The 18,753-nt window shown below is 41.9% G+C and overlaps 1 protein-coding gene and 1 long non-coding RNA gene across 3 annotated transcripts in view; one reads left to right on the top strand and one right to left on the bottom strand.

Moving 5' to 3' along the window:
• Positions 1 to 5,344: 5,344 nt before the first annotated feature.
• On the bottom strand, positions 5,345 to 11,288 carry LOC307213871. Of its 2 annotated transcripts, none has more exons than XR_013837763.1 (3): positions 11,210 to 11,288; positions 7,925 to 8,106; positions 5,345 to 5,578 (listed from the first exon to the last, which is right to left on the bottom strand). It is a non-coding gene; the product is annotated as an uncharacterized lncRNA (long non-coding RNA). The 2 variants fall into 2 exon arrangements; XR_013837764.1 differs by lacking the exon at positions 5,345 to 5,578 and adding an exon at positions 6,250 to 6,552.
• HUNK (hormonally up-regulated Neu-associated kinase) overlaps positions 10,454 to 18,753 on the top strand; it is a 56,194-nt gene continuing 47,894 nt past the window's right edge. Inside the window, exon 1 of the mRNA XM_079972046.1 lies at positions 10,454 to 11,284. Coding sequence (XP_079828172.1) covers positions 11,024 to 11,284 — 261 coding nt within the window. The 5' untranslated portion in view covers positions 10,454 to 11,023. The remainder of the gene's footprint in view (positions 11,285 to 18,753) is intronic.

Below are 18,753 nucleotides of genomic sequence, written 5' to 3' on the forward strand. Positions count from 1 at the left end.
AAGCTGCTGAATTGCAACTTATTACCAAACTTAAAACCATGGAGAAACCTGGTCTGAACAAAGACATTGGATTCTTATCTCATTATACATGACAAAGCCATTTTTCACCTTCTCACCCCTTGCTTTTTCCTGTAAGACCTATTGCAGTCGTTAAGAGTCGTCAACAGGCTCATCACAGCTATCTGCCAATCACCCAATCCCACCACCCTTCTGAGTAATACCCCTCCCCACCTTCTCACTATATAGAAGGGTCTGGTGACTTCTGTTTCAGTGTATCTGAAGAAGTGTGCATGCACACGAAAGCTCATACCAAGAACTAACTTAGTTGGTCTTTAAGGTGCTACTGGAAGGAATTTTTTTATTTTGTTTTGTACAATCTTAATCCCTTATAACATCTTTTGTTTCCTTAACCACTTTTTTATTTCATTTTATTAATCACATTACGGATAATATTTTGGAAAATTTTGCATACATCTTATGCTATACTGATGTGCTTTTTATTGTTGTTTGAACAAAAGAATAGCAATGGCCAGCTTGCTAAATCAAATTAATGTACAGAAAATACATACTGAATCAATATTAATAAACACCACCAGATGGCGCTTATGTACACAAAGACTAAATCCTCACCAAAGATGCTAACCTCTTTGTACAGATCCTCCTAGTGGATGCCCACACCATAAACATGTATCTACCATGCATGCTTGGAGGTGCAATCTAGATCTGAAACGTTTGGTTGGCTCTTGCTGTTTTTGTGCAAGTGTGATCTAGTTTGTGATATTTGCAATTCCAACCCCTGACACACACTTTCAAAAGCCGCATAAGAATTACAGTTTAAAACATCACAGGTTTCATGTTTGTGAAATAATTATTTATTCATACTTATAATCTGCCTTTCACCAAATGGTTACAGCATGGGTTATAAAAATAGTACTACGTACATTACAATCATAAAATAAAATAAAAACAAAAAAAAAATGTGCTTATCCCTACTCATATACTCAGTACAAGCAAATCATAATGTGGAATTCAGTATGGTTGCTTTGAGCAAAATAAATGCTAGTCCCTTCCCCTTTTGGTGGGGGATGGGTTAGTAATCCAAGGATATTTCTCAAGTTGGAATGGGAATCATTTATTTTCCTTTGTCCTCTATTCATGAGAACTGTTCGTGGTCATCAAATGTCCAGTCTCCTCTTCCAGGGGCAACTCAAGATTCATTAAACTGAAGGAGCTGTTGCTTGTCTAGCAAACCAAAATCAGTCTTTATGCCCTTGGAAAGGTGCAAGGAATGTTAGGCCCTCCCGGTGTTGCTGAACTACCATTCCCATTAGAAACCAGCAAGCCAGACCAGTCCAGTGCCCAAAGACTTTGGGAGCTGTAGTTTAGCAACATCTGGAGGTTCACCACACCTCCCCTAGAGAATATAATCTAGAGTCTAGAAACTCCTATATGTATTTTCTCGGAAATGATCTTGTAAAACAGCTAGCAAAAGTGATCTATGTCAGGGTGATATCTGCAGCTTTGCAGACAAAATATATTAAGTCAAGTGGAGGAATATCAGCAACTTGCTTGGGGGGGGGGAATTAAGTCTTCGCATCTTAATTTAAGCAGTCCTGTGCAAGCGAGTAAGAGGTCTCTTCATACTTCAGTCAGCCTGTGCTTTTGGGAAACTGCACAGAATTCTCTCTCTTCCATAAATATACTTCGGTATATTTCATCCCCATAGTTACAGCAACACTTAGGTGACGAGTGGTGCCAGCACATTGTGCTCTTCCTTCTTCTGAAAGCTGAAGCAAATGCATCAAGCAGACAAATATTCTAATTCCGACTGTAACCAGGTACTGTACTGTGCCTTCATTTCTTAAATGAGCCTTGTCAAGCTGTGTTATAATAAGGTGACCTTGCATCCAGTTCTGCAGGCTTTGTCTCTTTTCCATCACTAGAGAGCTACATTTAGGCCTACTGTTTCTTGGAGGCTTGTATAAAGTGCAGAGGGGCAGAAACGAGCAAGGCTTCCTGCCAGATTCCTGTCCAAAGTAATTGGCTTGACAAGACAGCTGCCAGAATCTGTCCTGGAGGTCAAGGCGAAAAGAGAATCAGGGTGCAGTCAACTGCATTGGCTGCTGCAAGAAAAGACAAGTGATGCAATGGTGGCTCAAAGCTGATGGTATAGAGCAGGAGTGGGGTGCCTGAGACCTCCAGATGTTGCTGGACTCCAACTCCCATCAGCACCAGCCAGCATTGTCAATGTAGTCCAAAAACCTCTGGATCTGGATGCCACAAGATTCTATTCCTACCTCCAGCCATCATCTGCCTTCCTTCTGAGTATTTGTATACAAGGACATTTCCAGACAACCTACCTATTGTACATTCATCCTTGCACTAAAAAATAAAAAATGGTGCAGTGGTTATAGAACATTGCCGTCATGCCGTAGTTATCCCACACTTCCTTTTTCTCATCACTTTGCTTACTGCAAAAAAGTGTGACTTGGGGAGGAAGTGAATTTGTTACACCAGAGCCTTGCAGTGCCATTCTTCTTTATCACAGTGATGGCTGAACCTCTCTATTTTGGTTTCTCTTTGATTCAGTTCAGTTCAGTTCTCCACATCTTCACATCAGTATGTGAATGTTTTTTTAAGTTCTCATGAAAAATTGTCAACGTTTTTAGTGCCAATTTTTCCTACTATATAGATTTTTACAAGCAACTTACCTTAACGTAATGCAAGTTTTCCCTAATACTCATTATTAGGAACACCTTCCCCTAATATGTGCATTTTTATCCACATTTATCAGTTGGAGAACTACATCGTAAAATTCAGACAACTGTGAAACTCAAAGGAGAGCTGCATTTCAGTTTGCATTTGGTTTCTAGAAGTGCAAATTAGGTTGGGTCACGTTAAAATGTGAACCACACTGAAGTTCTCCTTAATCCCTAATTTATCACAATGTAGCTGCTTTCTTGGGGGTGGATTATGAAGGCGTCCTTTCTTGTGCAAAGGACATATTCCAGCATCTCCCCAAATGGGTGAGAGATCCATGCAAGAGTCTGGAAGTGACCTAAGACTGTTGTTGTTTTTAAAGTATATATGCTAAAGCTCTAATCACGTACAGGATCACTGTGGTTTGTCTGATCCTCCCCCTGCCACAGCCTCCCTAGGAGCATTAAGAACAACAAAATTCCACATGCATATACAAGGCTCCATTTTTACACCTGCACAAAAGACATAACAGGAGTAAACAATAGGTGTACAAGCATAGCAATATTGCTTGCTTGCTGTCTGTAGACAGGGGCATCATGGATGGGAGATGTGAGCTATAGCCCTAAATCTTTCTCATATTACAGTTTCCAAAGAAATAACTCTGTTAGTCTTTTGCAGCAAAAACAAAACAAGAGTCTTGTGGCACCTTCAATGTAAACACATTTGGGAGGGCATAAATTATTACAGCATTTGTCATGGCATTACCTGTGAGCCCATTCCCTTGAGGAAAATTTGTAAAATCAAGAGAGTCTCAAAATATATTTTTCTTTTTTCTTTTTGGTCAACCCTTTTAAATATTTCAGATTTATAGTGTTTCACAAGTCATACTATAGGCTTTGTTTCAAGCTCAGCATGGTAGTGTAGTATGACAGTACTTTGTTTTCAGTACTCACTGTATAGTTGCTAGGCAACTAACCAGTGGCAGCAATTTGCATGGCTCTTTGTTTGGATTTTAATATGCAGGCATTAGAGCAATCTGATGCTGGCAATATAACCAGTGACAAATAAGTTCCTCCTGCATGTCAGCTTCTTCTTCCATGGTGTACGTGTGTACGCTTGTGTTTTAATTTGTTTGTGTGCAAGTTACCATATATATTACTGTAGTATATTTTGTGTTATAGCTTATTTGTTCGGGATATATATATGACATAAGCAACTATCACTAAATTTATATTCAAAACATAAAGGAAAATGATGATATGATAGGCAAGACATATTTAAAACATCCGCAAACCTTGTTTGCAATTCAGGTAAATTACAGGAACTGGTTTGTTCATAGATACAGAATAAGGAGAAATTAGTAGTTCAGAGAGAAAGAAATTGAATTGCAAGCTGCAATTATCATGTAAGGAAATCAAGTTTCTCACTGATATGTAAATATCATCCCATAATAATAATGAAATCTGTTTCCACTTCAGAGAAATATCTCTGTCTGTCTGAAAATCAAGGAGTCAGCAAAGAGCCAAGAGTGTAGACAAGGAGTAAACATTTTGTTGAAGTGGCAGCAGTCAGTGATGAATTTGCATCACTTTTGACAATGCTTTGCTTTGCTTCAGACACGTTTGCAGACTCGTTGCTCCATAAACCACAGTGTGGCAGTCTTGGTAACTTGTGCTCAAAAGTTGAAGTGAAGGTGAATTGAGGGCTGTGATTAAAATAGCTCTCTCATGAAAGTGTGCATGCAGACCAAAATGGAAATTCAGAAGATAAGGATGAGTCTCTTGGCATGTGAAATGTCAACTGGCACTTCTGATTGGCATAAATAAAGGCACAAATACATGAATAACGGGGGAATTTCCTACCATAGAAAATGTTCAGCTATAATAATCAGCATGTAATGGGAAAATTCCAGAAGGGTAGCCATGTTAGGCCGTTGCAACAAAACCAAGAAAAAGTATTAGGACATCTTCAAGACAAATTTATGGTGGCATTAGCTTTTGCAGACTAAAGCCCACTTCATCAGACACACAAAATATTTGGGGCATCTGTAATTGCCCCAAACCCAATGTCCAATCATAGGCACCCACTGAAGTTCAGACTGTCCTTATTCTCAGAGGGGGTGGGTCTAAGTCTGTCACATCCTATTTCCATGTCTTTTTAAAGAGGAAAACCTTTAAAAATCTACCCAGGAACACATATTGTAAATATATATTTAAAACCATTGAGAATATATTCAAAACAACTTACAAGGTGGTCCAAGGGTTGCGCTCTGCCTCTGTTCCACCCACCCAGGGATGCCAACTTGAATACAATTTTGGGGGAGGGCAACTAAGCCCTGCCCTGCATAACTGAACCGCATCCTCCACATTCCACCATCCCGATCTCTCCCTCACCTCTCTCTCCAAAATGGCTGCCACATACACCCTTATACACTGAGAGGTCTGCCCCCTCACTGTGCTGTGAACCTGAGGAAGCAGGCAATGGAGGGGCCATTGGTCCAGAGCCCATCAAACTCATGCAGGGTCCCTTGTGACATCCGCTCCATCTTAGGAGCAGATATATAACAGATATATAAAAATGGAATATATCAAATGAACATGTATACAGTATAGCTAAATGAAGCAGTGCTCATCTGCACCTTAAATTTGTTTTTATACTCTTTATTTAATAAACAGGCTTTATTTCAAAGTATATTGATTCCTCCGTGCATTCAGAAGTCTTCACATTTGATAATAAAAACATGTTCTTCATAACTGAATCCCTTAGCAGTTAATCTCTGGTGACTTCATTAGGGATGAGAATCGCACAGAGACCCAACTGCATCAAGTAAACTGTGATATGCCACACAATTATTGTTGAAACTCATTTGCAAGTCTCTCTGTATACAAAGGAAGACAGAAAAAATAAAGTTTCCAATTTTAGAGCTCCAGATTAATACAATGGGAAAAGGTTGCATACATTATTCATTTTGCTTAACTAACACAGTATCTTATACATCCTCTTCATTTCATACTAAATATTTTAACTGGGTTGGTACTGTATATGCATTAAGAATTTTATCAGAGAACTTGTTAAAAAAAAAAGCACTTAAGTTGCAATTCAACCCTAAATATAATGACTAGGGAGTAAATCCCACTGAGCTCAGGATTTAATGCTGCATAAACATGCACAGGATGGTGCCACAGGGCTGCACTCCTATACACTTACGTGATAATAAGTCCCAACAGCTTAGAGAGTATGCCCTGAGAGCAAGAGCCAGTTTGTTTTCTCCCCTCTGAAAGTTGGCCTAAATTTGCACCTATACATATTAATGAGCATATGCAAATTTTATGCCTCCGCATCTTCTAAGTACCCAACAATGCCCTTTTGCCTGTATCTGTTTCATCACGTATCTGAGTTCAAACACCATGTCATTGCAAAATAAATGGCATCCTAATGTACTTAGCTTGTTTCTGCGTATTTACTCAGACTCCAGTGCTCTCCTACTGCTGGTGTTCGAACCTCGGTACACAAGAAGTTAGCCACTTTTCATCTTTACTCTGTAGTTTCTTTATTACCGTATTTTTTGCACCATAACACTCACTTTTTTCCTCCTAGAAAGTAAGGGGAAATGTCTGTGTGTGTTATGGAGGGAATGCCTACGGGTGGCATGCCTACGGATTTTCCTCCTCTAAAAACTACGTGCGTGTTATGGTCGGGTGCGTGTTATAGAGCGAAAAATACGGTATGTGCTTTTCCTCAAAACAGCTTCCAAACCATTTGAAACCATAAGCCACAGTTAAGGTGAGGGGTTTATATTTTAAACATCCATTGTGCTTGCACAAGGATTGCTGCATTGAATAGGAGTTGGGGCTGTGGGTGCAGGAAAACATGCCAGGTAGTGATATGCACAGCAATGCAATTTGAAATGCAGTGGGGGAAATGGCATTTAAAGCTAACATATACATGCCCCTAGTCTACTCTATACTAAAAACCTATGGTCATTTGGGGATCGGGGAGGTGTTGCATTAATTTTGTATGGGAAATTCTGCTTTTATCGCTCCTATGCCGTTCATATCTTTGGCTTTACTTGCATGCTTGGGTCTCTAATCAACAGCCCCTCGCACATACACGGCTGTAATAATGGTACTGGGTGCAATTAAAAAATACATATCAAATTTGGTACCCCTCTTTTTGCCAGCATTCATGCATTCACTCTTCCTACCACATTTATTAAGGGTGTCAAAATGTTATATTTATCACCAGTTTCTAAGGTGATTTCCAGTGGCTGAATCGCTGCTGTAATTCAGCTGCAAAGAGGCATACAGTAAGGCTGTCCTGCCTTCTTTGCTTTTTCATTTTAACTATAGAACTCTTAGGGTGTGTTTTGAGTCAAAATTTAGGGGCTAGAGATTAACAGACTAAATCATGCACTCTGGGTTTAAAAATACTTTAATATATTTGTATGAACGGTGTTTCCCAAAGTGAATTACCTGATTAATGGGGCAATCCTATGGCAATATCTTCCAGGATGAGCAATCAGGATACAGTGGATCTCTGGATCAACTGGCTGATTCCTGGCTCAGAGGGTGTTAACTCCCCAACCTCATCTCAGCTGAAGATACACCAACATAATTTGCTCATCCCAGCTTAGCCTGCTGAGCCGAGCCCAATGTAAGTCCCCCAAAAGGGGCATTCTGGAGGTGCGGCAGGAATGGGACCACAGAAGGGGACTTAGGTTGGAGTGACCCAATAACAAAACCATTTTAAAGACTTGTTTGCCCTCTTTCCAGTGACTGATTTAGGGGAGAGTGACTGCTTCGGTTGCACTGGATGTGGAGCTTCAGGGGAACTGTAACTATGATGTAGAATGGAAGGGGAGAGGTGGGGGAACAAATTTTGGTGTTGCACTCGGCACTGGTAAAATTTGAGACCCGAAGGTCGGCCACTGCTCTGCCAGATTTGGAGAGAGCAGCAGCAGCCCCATTACTGAATGGGTTTTGGATCTGGTGTAACTTTATCTTGGCTTCATTTACACTGGCTTGCTTTATGCCAGCTTCTTCTGCATTGGATTGCTCCCAAAATCAGTTTGGCCACCTCTTTGGGTACGCATATAAACACTATACAGTATTCTTAAAGACATCACCCTTGTGTAGTCTTTTTGAATTAATAAAATGGAAGCAGTGGCCACATATTTAGAGTTAGAAATTTTAACTATTAATATAGTGTGTGTATGAATACTTACCAAAGTCAACATTCTCCCACCATCTGATATACTTTTGAATCTGCCTGTTTCGGTGCCACTGATCTGTTTCATGAAAATGGTCCAATGGGCTTTTTTCACTTTCCTTTGGAATACAGAAGGGCTCCATTTTTCATTAGCTAAGGTGTATTTATCTGCGAAATGGTTTTTTAAATTTCCCAAATCTTCAAGACAATCATACCGCACTTATCTTTTCTAAATATTTTATGGCAAATAACTGAACCCCATGAATGCTATGCTAGAGAACAGAAACACTGATGCCATTACATGTTTATCCTCAGACCACTCTCTCTACAGTCCTGGTTTGGGACTGGGCAGGCTTTTGATCCCTGTTCTTTTTGACTTTTGATCCCTGTTCTCACAACACACTCAACACCCTGCGGAAATCCCAGTTTTTAAAATAACTGGAAATCACTTACTTTAATGTTCTAGGGTTGAAGTTAACATATTACCCTGGATCAATGAATACGCCCAGATGATGTCTTTCTTTGATGTAACAGCTATGCTAAATAAACTGGCCACAATAAAAACATGAAGCAAATAAAACACCTGTTTATCTATTTTTATTATTGCCTTGTGATGTACTCTTAAGCTCTCACTCTGTTTATGGATCTGGAACTAGCCCTATGGATCCCTGTAGAGGCTGGCAATGAACAAATTATAACCAATGTGAAACAGATCTAAGTGCACTATATGAGGCTTGGGATAAAGAACACAAGAACACAAGGCAGATGGAAAGTAGTGCTTCAGTCTATTGAATCTTCAGGGGGGCCAATATCAACTGAAAAACCTGCACATAGCTGGGAGAGAAATGAACTAGATTTGTAGAGAAGGTACCTTATGGAGGGGATAAGCCTTTTCTGGGGTTCATAGGCATATAAACTTCATTCAGGCTACTGTGCTGTGCTGAATATGAAAACAGGTAATGAGAACCATATTCAGCCTTGGGATACAATGTAGGGTGATTGGCTTATTAAAATATCACAATTAAAAGACTTAGTGATAGTACTATTGGTGTATGCAAAGTTTTGCAGTATCAGCATATAAGCTAAGGTTACATTACCATCAGACCTACCATTAGATTACGTTGGGGGAACAAAATTAGATTCTTATATAGCCCAATCCTACGGGTGTTTATTCAGAAATAAGTCACACTGAGTTCAGAGGGATTAATTCCCGTAAACAAAAGCATATGATTTCAGCTTTTTTTCCTGTATACTTCTATATAAAAAGCTTTTCTAAACTATGGAATTAGTAATTTCAGCAAGTGATCAGGGTAATTGTCACACGGAGTGTATTGCAATTAAAACATTTGCAGAAAGGATTAGGGCTATTGATGCCAGCAATTCCCTTTTTCGTCGAAATGCACTCTGATGGAGATGGCAGGTAGCAGATCTGGGGGTACCATTAAAGGACCGCAAATTGTCAATTAATTATAAATGGCATCCAAAGCTCCGCAAGTAGAAGTCCAGTAGTGAAAGGGGGACCTGCCTGCCAGTCCTGCCTCCTGCATCTCCCCCCAAAAAAGCACCTGAGGATTGGCAGACTCTCAGTAAAGGCCTAGGATGTGATTTGTGCACATGGAGAGGATGATTGGCTGTCTCTATTTGCCCGGGGGGGGGGCGCATTGATATTATTTATGAGTTTGTCTCGCACACTATTGTCTCGCAATAGTTGTGACTTTCCCCAACTATTCATAGTCCCTGTATGTAGTTATATTTACTCAAGTTGCATTGTGGAAGTATGGAGCATTTTAAGATAGCAGTTAGAATGAAGGGTGTAATGCTTCCTAAAGCTGAGGTTGGGAATTGTTAAAAGCAAGAGGGCTGAGAACATAAAATGGAGGCTGCAGCTCTAAATAAAAATAATGTATAATATAAGGCGGGGCTTTCCTTTGCTTTAAGCTGCCAAGGTAACTGCATTTTCAGCCTCAATTTCTTACAACAGAAAGGGGAGGTGGGGACCGCTTATGCTTTTATTGCCAGGGCTGTCACGATCTGAGCTCTGGAGCACATGTCACCCGCAAAGAAGTGAAAGCAAAGTGAAGTGCTTTCAAGCACAAAAGGGGCACAAAGCAACACAAGAAAAATATTATCGGGGAAGGAATAAAAGAGATCTTGAGAAAAATAAACCAGCTTTGCTCCGAAAGGAGTCACGCAGAGCGCCTGTCACGGCTTGACTGCCCTAATTATAGAGAGAAATGCAGCATCTTCGTGAATTGAAGGCGTAAATAACTCGCTGGCAAGGGGGCTCCTCGATGCGATTTGGCTTTAGGGTTGAATCTGCATTACACCAAAAACACGGGGGGGGCAGGGGGAGCTGCCCGAATTTCTAAAGGACCACGACTGCTGTCGAGTTTTCATTGCATCTGTTCTCAGCAGAGGGATCGGATTAAATTACTGCCAATTTAGCCTGAATGAAACGTTTCTCTCCTCCCCCCCCGCCTCCCCAGACCCTTCCCCGCAAGAGGGGAAGAGAGCCTCAAGCAGCAGCACCAGGAGAAGGAGGCAGCCAGGCGCGGTACGAGAGGGAGGGGAAAAGTGATCGACAGATCCAATGAGGGGAAGGCAGCCAACGAGACTGGAGACAATTGATCTGCGGGAGCTGGCTCAGGCTCCCTCTTCAACGTGAGGCGTGCACAGCCTCAGCCTCGCAGCTCGCCGGACCTGGCTGCAAAGCTGCGCGGCTGTGATCCGGGGCCAGTTCCTCGTGGCGGCCGAATCGCGCTAGATCTCCACCAAGCCGGCCAGACCCCGTTGGCGAAGCGGGTTTCTTTTCTGTTATTTTGCTTTTTTCATTGCTTGCTTGTTTTGCTCTTTGCTTGACATTTCCCTGAGAGGCAAAGTGCGCCTCAGCAGCCAGCCAGCCAGCCGCCGTCGGTTCCCCACGTGCACACGCGGGTGCCGATCACATTGGCAGGCTGGTGCTGCAGACTTGAATTTGGGGAGTAGCGGGAGCAGAAGCAGGAGCTAGAGAAAGAAAGAAGCGAGTTTCTCAGAAGCTCTTTGGCGCAGCAAGGGTTGCAAAGGGAAAGCATTGATTGCACCGAGTTGCGGCGGCGGCAGCAGCAGCAGCAGCAGGATGCCGGCGGCTGCTGGCGACGGGCTCCTGAGCGAGCCCCCCGCGGCGAGCTTCGGCGACGGCGGCGACGAGCCCACGACGCCCCCCCTCAGCCCCGAGGGGACGTTCCTGGCCGCCTGGGTCAACGCGGCCGCGTCCCGGGAGCGGCTCCGCGAGTTCCAGCACACCAAGCGCGTGGGCAATTACCTGATCGGAAGGAAGTTGGGCGAGGGGTCCTTCGCCAAAGTGCGGGAAGGGCTGCACGTCGTGACCGGAGAAAAGGTACTTGGCTCTCGCCCCGCGCTCGAGGGGGGGGGGCAGCCTTTTGTTTTCCCGCCATATGAACCGAGTCAGGCTTTGTTGCCCCTGAGGTGGCCCCACGTGAGGCGACCTCGCCGCCTATTCCGCTGCCCGGACTGCTTCGGGCAGTTGCCTGCTTATCGCCGCTTTGTCCCAGTACCGTCCCAGCCTCCCCCCCCCCTCCCCGCGGCCGAAATTTGGTTGAATGTCCGGTCAAGCGGTTCCCTCTTCCCCGACAGTCCCCCGCCGCCTCGCCCGTTCGCTCTGTCTATTCGCGCGCCGCGTCCCCCAAATTCCCGTCAGGGAGTCGCCCCCCAGGGGCCGCTGTTCGCTACTTTCCCGCTCGCCCAGACGCTTCTCCCTCCGGTTCTCTTCCTATCCTTTGTAATAAGGATGGACGAGAGCTCTAGCGCTGGCTTTTTTGCTTAAATGGGCAAGCGCCCCCCGCGCTTTCCGTGCGTGGGATTCTTCCTATGGCAAGGGGTAATAATAACAATAATCAACAAACAAAACACATAGCAGGAGGGGTATTCCAGTGTTGAGGTGCACCAAGAGAAGAGAGCCACCAAAGACATAAAATGTGAGGTGGCCGAATGCAGCAATGCCTTGTGGCACTTAAAAAAATATGACAGCACAATCCTATGCCTGTGTGCAATGGTTGTTGTATTGTGCTCCACTGAACATACAGTAATGGGATTAATCGCTGTATAAGCATGCATAGGATTGTGCTTTTTAATGTGACATGTAAGCTGCCTTAAGAACCAAAGAGGAACTCTGCTGAATCAGGCCAAAGGCTCAACTAGCCCAATATTCTGCCAGCCTAGCAGTTCAAAAGCACACCAGTGCAAGTAGATAAATAGGTACTGCTGCTGCAGGAAGGTAAACAGCTTTTCCGTGTGTTCTGTTACTCGGTACGGTGTTCCGTTGTGCCAGAAGCGGTTTAGTCATGCTGGCCACATGACTCAGAAAGCAGTCTGCGGACAAATGCCGTCTCCCTCGGCCTGAAGCGAGATGAGCACCGCACCCCATAGTCCCTTTGACTGGACTTAACCATCCAGGGGTCCTTTACCTTTTACCTTATGTTTTTATTATAGTGTAGAGGCTGTTGGTCCAATAGAGACTATGCCACACACACAAAAACACAGAAGTTGTGTGGCCATAGCAAAGTACACAGTAATCAGTAGTTGCCCAGGCTTTTGCAGTAGATATGTTATGCATTTTCCAATTAGTAAAAATAAAGCATTTAGTGCTGCAAAGATGCAATAACACTACAACAGACGCTCAATACAGACTGTGTCTGGATTTGATATAACGAATGGGTGACAACCGCACCTAGAAAGGTTCTTGCTTTTAGCATTATTCAGTGTGTGCTCTAAATATAATAACTTTGTTGATAACATGCAGCTTTGCTCAATAGTATATGACACAAATGACCATGCTTAATTAAACCATGTACACTTAAATGGTAGTGTAAGGGAAATAAGCAGGGCCATTCCAGGACAACTCCAAAATGTGATTTGAAGATGACAACTCCAGAATATTTTGGAAACTCCTACCAAACAGGTATGTGGGTTAATGCTTGACAGCGACACTGGACTCTTGGGTAATTGTGGCGTGTGACCCAGTGATCCAGATATCTTGTATGGCTAAACTTCTGAAGTGTTTCTGGTTAGATCACTATGGGCTGTCTCTGAAGATCCAAATAGCATATAACAGCCACCAGGATGCTTTTGGGAGTCAAGCGCTTTGATCATGTACACCTATTCCCTGCCAGTTGCATTGGCTGTCTATTCATCTTCAAGCTCAGTTTAATGTTATGTTCTTAACCTTTAAATGGTTTGGGACCAATTAATTTGAAGTACCATTTTTACCTACCCAGGTGTTGGGGCTGACAGCTCTGTTGCTTTCCCTTAATGAGCTATCTTGCTGGTGGGTATCAGGGACAAACCTTTTCCAGCACTGACTCCTCAGCTGTAGTTTCTTCCTCCATGAAGTGCATATGACCCCCTCTTTGATTTCCTTTCAGACATCATCCTCAGCTTCTCATCATCCTTCTAGTGAAGCTCACTTGATCATTTAGCTCTTGCTGTTTGTTTTAAATTTTATTGATTTTCAGTATTTTAATTTTCATAAGAAATATGAATTTTCTTATGCATTGTGGTAATGCACCATTTGAATGGGGTCTCTAAAAAGTATATAAACTAAATAAATATGCTTCAGGTTATTAAATATGCTTAAGGTCACAGTTCACATTACCTGGAAGTAAGCCACATTGAACCAAGTAAATCCTTGTAGGATCAGTCTTTGTAATCAACACATATTAGTTTAGTTAAAAAAAAGTTTCTTTACAGTCTACCTCATTTTTTGTCATTTGAAGGTTCTTTTTTTTACTAAACAGATGCCAATACAATAAGACATGTTGTTTCTTTTGTACATGCAGTCTGGTCCTGTACATGTTTACTCAAAACTAAATCTCACTGAGCTTAATAGAGCTTGCTCCCAAGCAAACATGCAGAGAATTATCAGGTTCAGGTAACAAGTTGTTATTTCATATCTGCTTCATAGTGTCATCTGGTGCTGTGTTCCTAAAACGTTGGGTCATGCCCTTGTTATCAGGAGAGTTGTAAAAGCAGAGGTTAAATGAACAGCAGTTAAAGCAATCTCTTGGGGACAGCAAGAGAAAATAGATATAGAAGTGTTGCTAGAAGAACATCAAGCTTAGATGTTGTTGTGGCAGAAATATTTAACTAGTAGATCCATTTATCAACTAACATATTTATGTCAATCAGAAAGGTGCCCTTGATTTATCAAGCAGATGATTTTTTTAAAAAAGTAAAAACTTTATTTTTAATATTTATACTACCTACATACTGCAAGCATTCCCTTCATTCTGAGGAGGCAGAATGCATTTTCTAAGATTATACCCACTGCATCATCTAAAAACAAAAGTATTTCCCCTATTTTTCATATGCAAACTAATTTAATTTAATCAATCAATCAAACAATTAATTGACTAGGTTTCATACCATTAATTAAACAAGATTTATTTGGGCAACAGTTCTATTGGCTGACAACAGGGAGCTGGACTAGAACTGAATAATTTAAGGCTCATGAGAGCTCATATATGATTCTAGAGTAGGCACTTTACTACCTCTGTTTTTCTCTTGCCTTTTCGCCTAAGTGAATCTGCCTCATCAGTCCACTTATCCCAGGACTACACACACACATAGTTCTGAATTTACAACATGCTTTAAAGAAAGCAAGACTTCTTTATGCTTCCATTCATCTAAGACTGGACTTCATCTTCAGTAATACAGACAGAAGACATCAGACATACACAGGAATGGCAGTGCTGTACTCTTCCTGGATAAGCACATTTTTAGACTATTTAAGAGTATATGCTGTAGAATCTTCCTAATCCATAGCCTTCTTTATGTGTTACTCGCATTATGGGGTTTCCATGTAATCAAGGGAGAGTTGGTCTGTGATGTTCCCCAAGATTAAATTGTTTTCTCTGCCCCTGGTGTGCAGCTATGCAGACATCCATGGGTAATACCTAGATGTCAAGGCAGGGTAAACCTCATAGATGAGACCTGTGGCATGGTTCTGCTACCCCTTGACTGCATAGAGACCCCTTTGCATGAGTAGGGCATTACGAACTAGGGTCTAGGTTTGTCACTTTTTCCTGACAGGCTCCCTATATTTCTGCCTGTCATGCAGCAGATAAAACAGGTTCTGTTTCCCCCAGCCTGGAGATGTAGTGATGGGGAACTGCTGAATTATGTTGCTATACAGCTGTTAAAAGCACCCACATTCCAACTGTCTCTTTCCAGCAGCCGCACTCATAAACTGTCACTCACTCTTAGCTCCGCCCAGCATTCCATTCCACTCCCTTACTGTCAATCATTCTTCCATTCAAGCTTCCTGTCACATTGGACTTATCAAATGCTAAGAGCTGTATACAGAGTGGCAAAGAGCTTTTTATGTCAGGGGACTCAACTCTGAAGAAATCTATGTCTCTTTCATAAATGTGGCACTGATTAATGAGTTGCAGTTCACATTGGTGCATTGTGCAGATCCACTCGTCAAAGTGACTGTCAAATCAAAGTTTTATGTAGGACTGCCTCTGAAAACAGTTCAGAAACTTTGGCTGGTGCAGAATTCGGTGGCCAGGTTGCTCACCGGAGGAACAATGCAGAGTGCTGGTTTGACCAATAAAGTCTTAAACAGCTCAGGACCGCAATACCTCAAGGACCTCTTCTCTCCATATGAACCTACCTGGACCCTGACATCATTTTCTGACGCCCTTCTTCGTGTGCCTCCTCCACATGAGAGGTCCGGAGGGTGGCAGCAGAAGAATGGACCTTTGTGGAATACTCCGGCAGGGAGGTTCAGCTGGTGCCTTCATTAAAAACCTTTAGGCACCAGGCAAAAATGTTCCTCTTCAACCAGGCTTTTGGCTGATAAACATCCAATACCCTTTTTACATGTGTTTGGGGAAGGGGTTATTGGTTTGAAATAAGCACAACAAAATTTATCTAAGACATTTTTTTTTTGTTACTGCCAGTGTTTTTTATGGGGGGGGCGCAGTGGGTATGTATACCCCTAAACATTTTAGGGGTCTAAGTTTGGCCTCATTGAGGGGCAGTATTTCAATATGAGTAGGAAAATGAGAGTACCCCTAAACATTTTTATAGAAAAAAGCACTGGTTATAGCTATAGGTTTTGTCTTTTGTATTCTATTTAAGACAACTCTTTTATACCACTTTCATGTTGTCAGACTATGGTTTCCTTACCCAATATGAATATAGAGAAGATTGAGGCAGCTAAACATATATTAGCTGAAAACAAGTGAGGCAAGCTATTTTTACAGTAGAATTATAATAAAGTAATGTAAACTTTTAATATTGCAAATAACATAATTAGCTTTAGGTGGGTTTCATGAGTGCATACGCTCTCTCTTTAAGAAAAGCGATAGCAACTCCGTAAGTTTCCATGGCATTAGTTGCAAAGCTGGGTTAAATAATACAAGGAGCCCAAACAGAAAATTCTCTCCTACCAGAGCTGTGCCATCTGTGTTTCTGACAAGACTGTACAAATGAAATAATGCTTGTAGCAGACTCCTGAATCTTTCATAGCCAAGAGTAATCCAGGACTAGCTTCCTCTGCTAATAGACAAAACCCCTGCTGGAATGTAATGGTCTGTACAATGCAGGAACCCCATGTGTCAAGCCTTATATAAGTCCTCTGATGGGTGTCTATGGATCTGGGAGGATTCAGTAGCTATTCCTTCTAGTCAGCCAGCCTACAACTGGGATACAGTCTCAGAGAGATTAACATTCATGCCCAGTTTAAGCAAACATACATTAACAGTTTTATGTTTACCCAGCTGCCCTGAGACCTCCAGGTATAGGGCGGTATATAAATTCAATTAATAAAAAACTAACTTGGATCAATTTAGCTGCAAAACTCTCTGCTACGATAAATAGCCATTGTGGTATATATTTATTTCTGGAAGTATTTAAAATCCAAACTTTTATACAAGTATATCAATTAATTAAGAGCCTGAGGTTCAAATTCCCACTCAGCCATAAAGTTTGTTGATTCTATGCCTGTCATTTTCTTACAACCTAACCCTCTCGAAGGTTTATTGTGTGAATGAAAGGGATAATAACTATGCCACTATGGGCTCCTTGTGAATGTTGGTACATACTTGAATTAGAAGACTGTGTTATCCACCTTGAGCTTCTGATGAAAAAACTGAAAACCTATTGAACATCTCAGTGCTGCACAACAGAATTAGTAGAGCCTGCTTGGTGTTTGGATGATTGGTTCCTGAGGCTAAATAATGCTTGAGTAGCTCATAGGTTGAAGCCAAGGATAACTCTTGCCGTCACATAGTTTGCCTTGATTTCAGCCCACTAAGAAATCTGTTTATCCATTTCATTAATGGTACTGCAGTGCTTTAAAAGCTTCATTCTTCACTTCTTTTTTTGCATGAAATCAGTTTTGAATTACAGTACCTGGTAGTCAGTGTGAAACAGCTGCTAAAGATAAGACTTTCACAGGTTGTTGTGCAACAAAAATAGAGTGACTAATAGTAGAAGTGGTCTTATTTATAGAAAGCTCTGTTTTTAGACTATATTTCTAAAGCAAACAGCTGCTACTCTGTGTATTTTAGAACCTTGGAAATGCAGGGGTGGCTTGTGTGGGAAGAACAAGCACTCCACAGAAAGCTAGAAATTCCTGTTAACCTTTGACAGGTTGATGTTGAATGAGGCAAGCAGCCGCTAAAGACAGCTGTGTAGCAGGTCCTGTTGGATCTGTCAGTGACCAGTCATTTCGCATAGAATTTTTAAAAAATTACATGCTGCCATAGCAGGCACATTTTCTTTGAACTGTGTGCCTTGCATTACCTTTTGAATCACTTCTGAGGGGCTGAAGTATGTATACAAATAGCAGTGCAGTTCCAAATCTTCTCAGCAGGTGTTGAGTTTTGCTTTCAGGGAACCTTAATAAGATTCAGTCCTAGAAATAGTTACAGGGTATATTGTATGGTTGTTCCAAGGCAACCGTAAATGCTTAAGTGGCTAAATTAACAACCATTTACGTTTAAATATTGAAAATGCTGAGAGATTACATTTGCAGGAATATGGACGTTTCCCCCACCTTCATTTGCTTTAGTTAGTAAAAATGCTGGCAAAAGTGTAATCTTCCTCAGATATATTTCTCCTGTAGTTGTTGTGTTTGAGATAATCCAGTCTTGTGCACTGTGATTATTACATGTGCTTGTTTATATATGTGTCAGACCCAAGGTTCAAGTCTCCACCTAACCATGAAGCTTGCTGGGTGACCTTCAGACAATCCCTGTTTCTCAGGCTAATGTATTTCATAGTATTGTTGTCAGGACAGGAGGGGGAAACTATATAAGATGCATCAAGGTCCTTGGTTATTATTGGGCTATATGTGTATTATCATTAAACCACTGTGCTATTGATTATCCCATCATTAATTAGCTCTATGGTGGCTTTCCAGGACCTCACCCAGCAGTGGAGAACGCATCTTTAAATGCACCAGGTCAGAGTGAGGCTGCAGAGTCTTCTTCCGTCAGCCCTCTCCCCCCTCTTCCTGCCTGCTGTAGTGAGCAGCACTATGTTTTTGTATAGCAGCAACCAGGGGAGAATGGCGGGTAAGGGGACCAGTAGAAGGGCAGCAGCAACTACATTTCAGTGTGTAGACACTGCATATTGGTGAGACCTGGTGATCATGTTTTCCTTTGCATTTGGGCTTTAATCCACCACACTCAATATAGTGGCCCTAAAGTGGATAATCAAGCCAGGCAGGGTTTCTATGACAACTTATTTTGGAGGTACAGTACAGGCAAGTCCTGAATGTAAGAAAGAAACCCCTTAACTAAATTGGATGGTATGAGTAACACTTCAAAAATGGTA

The sequence above is a fragment of the Podarcis cretensis genome (genome assembly GCF_951804945.1).
Source record: "Podarcis cretensis genome assembly, chromosome: 4".
In the NCBI taxonomy this organism is placed as follows: Eukaryota; Metazoa; Chordata; class Lepidosauria; order Squamata; family Lacertidae; genus Podarcis; species Podarcis cretensis.